We start from the raw sequence: 7875 nt of genomic DNA on the forward strand, positions 1-7875 counted from the left end.
CCCCTTCTCTCCTTCTCCTTCTCCTCTCTATCTATGAGCCATCCAACCCGGCTTGCTATATACTGAGAACTGAGGCGTTCAGGCTTCTGTAAGAAAAGGCTGTAAAAAAAGCAACATTTCCATTATAATCCCGTCTTTTCATGATTAAATTGTTCTTGTTAAAAGTGTTGGAAGCAGCAGGCAAGAAGCAGGAGAGGCCCGGCGGAGAGTCCCAGCAGCTCTGCCTCGTCATGTTTCAGCATATCTCTTCCTCTCTAACACAATGTTCATCAGCACAGGATTCAAAAAATAACATCGCGTAAAAACCCTTGTGCGTAAAAATATATATTTTAAAAAAATGCATCATCGAGGGTGGAAACGTGTTGCCTTTGCTAATGAGCTCAACACAGCTTCAAATGTGTGCTCTGTGTAATTGAACCGAACCTGTTACAGTCAAATATGAATTACAACGCGCCTATAGCCGAAGTTATTAGTACTGACCGACGTAGCGAGGCGCAAAATCACCTCCAAAAAAACAGCCAAAAACGTGCCAAACATGTCATTAAACGCGCCAACTCATCCACACAAACTACAAATAATACATTAATCACACTAAACTACTGAGCTGGAGCTGTTTTACTGTTTTACCCCCCTGTTCCCCACCCTCCCCTCCTCCTCCTCCCTTCTCCAGTCTTTTGTAGCTATGCTGTTGAGTGCCACCATAACGCACGGCCGGCCGGGGCCCTATGCGCCGTCCGTCCACTGCGCGTAAAAACCCCCCAAAAAGGAGACTAAACCCCACCAGCACTTGTGTCAGTATGAAGCAGTAACAGCAAAGAGAGATATAAAGAGATGAATACACTTCTGATGCGGGTTCTGACAGGTGTTTGATATATTTTTGGATGATTGAAATGTCTTTTTTATGCCGTGTGTTGAACCCTCGTAGATACTTCTCTGTAATTCTGCATTTAAAAAAAAAAAAAAAAAAAGCCAAACTGAGTTGAAACAGAACAGTGAGCTGGTGAGAGCTGCAGAGCGGGGCTGGAGGATGATTTGGGGATATTTGCGAAGCATTTTAGAAGACAAACCCAAACCCTGTAGCCTTATTTATTTATTTTACACATTAAAAAAAAAAAAAAATCTCTACTTTCCAGACGCCTGATCCAACACATCACATCAGCGTAATGTTATAATATTCAAATGTTTAAATTAGCTTAGTGTGAGAGCTCTTTGTTCTATACGCAATGTGTGCTGGATTGAAGAGTTGTGCATGTATATATATGTGTGTATGTGAGAGAAAGAGAGAAAGAGACAGAGAGAGAGAGAGAGAGAGAGGAAAGCTGTGTTATTTTACGCATATATGAAGCACGGAGCGAGCAAAGCAACATTTTTAACCCTTAAACCTTCAACATTCAACATGCACGAGCTCATACATACATATTTCTATAGATATATAATTATACCTGAATAGAGGGCAATGTATCCTGGTGCAGATACAACTCATAAAAATCCAAAATGCATAGAAAATATTTTAAAAATGATGCGTGGAAATGTTTACTGAGGTGCAAAATGAGATGATTAGTGACATTAAAGTGAATAAAAAGATGAATTTTAACGTCTCGCGCCTGTTTAAGGGTTTTTTTTCTTTTTTTAAACGCCCGATTTTTCAACGGAGTCTGGTATGAAACCGTCTCCACACGGCAGAGAGTGTGTGTGTGTGTGTGTGTGCTTGTGTGTGTGTGTACGGCTCTATACGGGGGCCACTAATCAGGCAGCCTCGGTGTATGTGTGTGTGTGTGCGCGCGGGCGTGTGTGCTAGTGTGTGTGTGTGTGTGTGTGTGCTCCACTTACTTGGTGTTTGTTGTGTTCCAGTAGATGGACTCCAAGATGAGCGCCCGGCACAAGTCCACTTTGAAGGCAATAAACAAAACTCCAAAATAATATCTCCACATCGAGTCCCCCATGGTTTAAATCTGTTTTTTTTGTTTTTTTGTTAAGCCTGTGGTTTGCACAATCCACCAAAATATGTCCCCCAAAAATGAGAAAAATAAGAAATCAGACGCTCCAGAGACACACACACGCGCAAATTTTCTTTCTCAGCTTTATATCCCGATCCAGAAACGATGGGCACATAAAAACCCCGCGACACGTTTACTAGAGCATCTCCAGATGAGAGAGACCTGCTCCAAAAAACCCAAAAGGCGCACGGCAGCAGTTCATTCAGCAGACAGTGCGTTAGTATTCTCCCCCTTTCTTTCTTTCTTTTTTTTTCCTCCTTTTTTTCTCTCTCTCAGAGCACAGCGCAGACTTCTCCTTCTTCTTCTTCTCCTTCTTCTTCTTCTTCTTCTTTTTCAAACCCCGCTGGAATTAGACTACATCCCTCATAGAGAAAGAGAAAAAAGAAGCGGTGTTGTCCACACTGTGAAATCAATATATACCTTCACACAAATATAGAAATCCCACTGCGTTAGAGTCCAGCAGTGCTCGGCCACAAAATCCACAACAGCAGCAGCGGCGGCGGCGGCGGCGGCGGCAGCAGCGGAGAGAAGGAGAGAGAGAGAGAGAGATGGCTGGTGCTGGTGCTGGTGCTGGAATGGTGAAGATATTTCCCCCTTCTTTTTTTTCAGCTGGTGGTGGTGGTGGTAGATGTGGTGGAGGTGGAGGTGGTGACAGCAGCAGCAGCAGCGCAATGAGAAGAAGAAGGGCGAAACAATGAGGTCGGATGGTCAAAATGAAAAAAATGATCAAATATGAGAATGAAATAAATCAAAGGAGCTGGAATGGAAGTTCTCATACTATATAGATCCAACCCTTGGTATTTATAAAAAATAAAAAAAACCATACACGCAACATAACAAAAAAAAAAAACAACAAAAAATAAAAACCCCCACAAGTGTTTCACGTCTGAATCCGGGCAGATCCGTTTGCTCCAAAAAAAACGCCCGCAGACAAAACGCGAAGGGATGAAGCCTCACAAGCTCTGCTCCGAAACCTGGATGGAAAGTAACTGCGAGAGGAGCGCGACTGGGAATATTTGGTGGAGCTGGTTTTACAGAGGCTCCACCCATAGAAGCAGCTGATTGGTCCTCCCTCACCCCCTCCAAGCCCTCCCCTATCATCCCTCCACCCTCCCCCTCCTCCCCCTCCTCCTCCCCCCCCCTGGTGGAGAAGTCAACAGGAGCTCTGCTGTCAATCAAAGCGGGGCAACTGGTTCAGCAACGGTGACTAGTGGTAAAGCAAGCAGGTGCATTAATATAAGCACTTTTTAACATTAATGACGTCATAAAAGCGTGAAAAATTATAATATACAACTGTGATTATAGTTAAATAATGCATAAGAATAAAAATAATATATATATAAGTGGTTTTTATTATTAAAAAAAGGACAAAAATGAGACTTTATGTCAATTAAATGTCATTTAAACGTCTTTTCTGTATAGTTTTGTATGGATATCCCATAATAAGCTCACACACACACACACACACACACATATGCACACACACACACATGTACACACACTCACATACACACACATAGGATTCAATGCATGTCTCCATTCAGCAGCTTTTAGAGGCAACTCGAGTTTTTCCGAAGTGCACGAGCGCCCACTAGCGGAAATAAACCCAGCCGAGATATAAAAAACACAGAGAGTGAGACACAAATGAGTTATGTTTCATTTTAAATGTTAATAAAAGTTAAAAAAAAAACATAAATACTTTAATAGAAATAAATTAAAACATTATAGGATTTATATTATAGGTTGTTTTGGTGCGCATGCGCAGTTCGAACGGTGGAATTCACATGTTTTATTAAACTTTGTACTTATAGTTAAAAAACAGACTTTTACATGTTTTAATTATATTTTAATTTAATGTTCTTATATTTATATATTATTACAGCTGCTGCTTTCTTTGTGTTTTATGATCACGTGTTTAAACATTATTTTTTAACATTATAATAAAAGTGCCTTCAAAGCCTAATTGAAATGGCAAACACTCACACTTTGTTCAAACACTGGTTTTTTTAGTGAATAGCCTCTAATTTAACGAGCACACACACACGAATACACACACTCACACACACACACACGAGGACACACACACCTCTGTTAGATTACAGCTCTGAGGATGTAAAGTGTGAAGTTTTGACACTTTTTTTTAAAACGACTTAATTCAATCAGCCTCGTTTAGCCGCTGTGGATTCAAGAAGCTGATCATCACGCTGATAGCCTCGAACACTGCGGGACACTGCGGGACAACATGCGGGACACACACATCATGAAACAGCCCCGGATCCCACTTTCCTCTCCTCTCTTCTTCTCCTCTCTCCTCCTGATGTGGAATAAACACGTGGAGGTAGAGAACATAGACTTGGATGTTTATTGCAGCAGCATGCGTGGACACTTTACATTCATTAGAGTCTTTTAAGGTGGAATGTATTAGATTAACCAGGCTGACGTGCACGTGGATGCGTAGGCTACGTACGGCCGCGCGCGAGGAAGCTTCTCCAAATATTTAAATTATACTTCTGGCTCCACGTGAAGGAGAAAAAAAAATGCAAATATTCTTATTAAATGTGTTTAATAAGTTTGCTGACATGGTGTAATAGTGTTTTAAGTCATATTTAAAGGTTTATAAGTTAACTTTATGTTCATCAGTGGAGTCAAATCTGCTTTTTTAAATATAATTATGTTTTAAAATGTTCCTTTAATAAAGTCGTTTTCTTCTTTTGTTGGCAGTAAGTGATTAAAACTATAAACTCAGCGTCACTATAAGGTTATATTATAATTTAATATGAATGTAATGTATTTATAGAGTGTCTTTAAATTATAGTTTTAAAGGGAAACACAGTTAAAGTTAAAGTTAGCTGCTGCTGGAGTCCGTCGGGGTGATAACTGCTGAGGAGCAACTTTTTTGTTTTTACTGAAGATCAGTCCGGCTGACAAAAGAAATGAGAAACACATACATACACACGCACGCGCACACACACACAGACACACACAGACACACGCGCGCGCACACTTAACTGTGAATATTTGAGCTTAACAGTCGCAAACAGGAAGGACTTTAGACAAGACCAACACTGTTAGAAACACAAAGTCAACCTCTGACTATGTCACTTTATTTAAAGTTTAAATAAAAGCCCCATTATATATATAATAAATATATTTCTTTTAAGCTTTATAATGAGAATCATATTAATATTAATTGCTTAAACTTTGCAGCAAGAATTCTTTAATATGATTTAATTAAAAAAAACTGATTTCTTAACTTTATTTTATGCTTTAAAATGTAGTTTATATGTAAAAAAAGGAGGAAGAGAAGTGCAGCTTTTTATGTTTTACCTTCTTTCTTCCTTCTTCTTTCTGTTTCTGGTCCCTGCGTGTTTTAAAGGAGCGGACTCTGCAGAGCTGTGCGGGGCTGTGTGGGGCTGCAAACTGCGGGATAACACACACACACACACACACACACACACACACACACACAGAGCCGCAACATGGACTAACCCCCTCAAACTCCTTTAATTACTTAGAGTTATTATTTTACCTCCGACTTTAATCCTCCATATATATATATGTATAGACTAGTTTGACAAGGAAAGAGGGGGAGGAGGGGGGGTGTGGGGGTGGAGGGGTCATACATGTGTTAAAAAGATAATTATCAGCGTGGCGCGAGACTCATCGGTGCGTGTTTTTTTTAATAATTCATCATTCTCCAATCAGACATTAACATCTTCATCCATCACTGCATGCAACTGTCAGCTGGGAGTCACGTGCATGTTTAAACCTGTTAAATATGAATAATAATAATAATGAAACAAACATCTGTACTCATCTGTCATCACTTGTTTTTTATTTTTCATTTTTCACAATAAAAGAGAGAGAAGGCGAGGTGCTGCTGCTCACGGTCGGTTTGCAATGATCTCACTTGTTTTATTTTTATTTCTCTCAGTCACATGATGAGTTCAAACTTACTGGAAAACATGTAGTTTAAAAAAAAAAGAGAGAGAGAGAAAAAAAAGAAAGTCTTGCAGCTCATTAGTCGCTGGTTGTTATTACAGGGATTCCGTTAAGTTGACAGTGATGTATTACTCCTGCTCGACTCTTGAGGGGCAGAAAATGGATCTCACACACACACACACACACACACACACACATATATATAAAACCCCCTAAAAACTGCGCCAGTATAATGCCATTGAAATTCGTCACTGACCAGGTTAAATTACTACTAATTTAAAATGACTATACGAAGCGACTTTTAATTTGAAATTTCGAAAAAAAGAAAAAGCCACAAATACTGAAAACTGAAGCCAAATTTCTTCTTCCAGAGTTTTTCTTTTTTGCTTCTTTTATTATTTAGTGTGTGTGTAATGATGTAATGGATCATGAAGCTTACACACACACACACTTACACTTACACACACCTACTAATGACTATTAATTTAAAATGACTGTGCGAAGCGACTTTTAATTTGAAATTTGGAAAAAGAAAAAAGCCACAAATACTGAAAACTGAAGCCAAATTTCTTCTTCCAGAGTTTTTCTTTTATTATTTAGTGTGTGTGTAATGATGTAATGGATCATAAAGCACACACACACACACACACACACCTACACACACAGATCAGTGGAGGCATTCGATGCATTTATTGAACTGTTCAAAGTCCCTTGAGACAATTAGAGAGGAAGGGGGGGGGGGGGGGGGGTTTACACACAATTTCCATAAAACAAAAAAATAAAAATCCAACAATATGACAAAAAAATAAGTCAGTATACCCACCTGAGGTCAGCCAGCCTGTCTCTCACACACACACACACACACACACACACACACACACACACTCCCATTCATACACACACACTCTGACCTCAAACCTTATCTTACCTGAACTTGTCCATCCTCTAAAAAAATAAAATAAAATAAAATAAAAGAACAACGAATCAAGACTTACCAAAAGTGAGGCGGCTTGCCAAATTAATTCATTAATCAATTAATTTAACATCTTACAAAAAAAATAAAATAGAAACACTCAGGGGACATATAACATGGACTGTGTGTGTGTCGTCGGGGTTTTTGTACAATTTCACTGTTTTTTTCATTTTCTCCTCCTCTCTCCTCTCCTCCTCCTCTCTTCCTCCTCCTCCTCTTTTCCTCTTCTCCCCCAAAAACACATACAAACAACCAAAAAATAAAATAAAATAAAATAAAAGCTCAAGTATTTTACCATCACTGTGACTTTTTGTTTGAAAGCGTGGATTTTTGAAAAACACATTTTTTTTTTAAATCTTAAAGAGAGGAAGAGGAGGAGGAGGAGGAGGAGGAAGAGGAAGAGGAGGGAGTCAGCACATCACAGCAAGGCTAATAACATTACATCATACAGGAAATGCCCCCTCCTCTCTCTCTCTCTCTCTTTTTTATTTCTCTCCTCCATTTAAACCCCCTCGCTTTTTATCAGCTGATGATAATAATTATAATAATGAGACACTTCCTGTTTCCTGTTTCCTGTTTTCAGTCATGTGACGCGTTTTGGGAGTCGGAGCTCGAGTGTTTTTAGTACCTGCTAAAAAAAAAACTTCCAAATCTTAACTTTTAAAATATTTCCTGTTAAAGAAAAGAAAGGAAAGAAAAAGAAAGAAAGAAAAGGAAGAAAGAAAGGAGGAGAGGAAAAGTAGAAGTGGAAGACACAAACCTGTCACAAAAAACTGGACGGGAATTTAAACTGTGCTTTTATTTTATTTATATTAAAAAAAAAGAAGAAGAAGAAGAAGAAGAAGAAGAAGAGAAGAAAGGAAAAAAAAAAGAGGATTTTTTTTTTTTTTGATGATACGTCACCGCTGCAATCTTATTTTGAAAAACCCAACCGAGCGAAAAACAGGAAAACCACGAGCCGCC

At 39.1% G+C, this 7875-nt stretch overlaps 1 protein-coding gene across 1 annotated transcript in view; it reads right to left on the bottom strand.

Moving 5' to 3' along the window:
* The window catches only part of efnb2a (ephrin-B2a), a 13727-nt gene extending 11497 nt beyond the window's left edge, over nucleotides 1-2230 (bottom strand). The window contains exon 1 of the mRNA XM_053329098.1: nucleotides 1831-2230. Coding sequence (XP_053185073.1) covers nucleotides 1831-1943 — 113 coding nt within the window. The 5' untranslated portion in view covers nucleotides 1944-2230. The remainder of the gene's footprint in view (nucleotides 1-1830) is intronic.
* Nucleotides 2231-7875: the final 5645 nt, after the last annotated feature.

The sequence above is a fragment of the Scomber japonicus genome, chromosome 11 (genome assembly GCF_027409825.1).
Source record: "Scomber japonicus isolate fScoJap1 chromosome 11, fScoJap1.pri, whole genome shotgun sequence".
Classification (NCBI taxonomy): domain Eukaryota; kingdom Metazoa; phylum Chordata; class Actinopteri; order Scombriformes; family Scombridae; genus Scomber; species Scomber japonicus.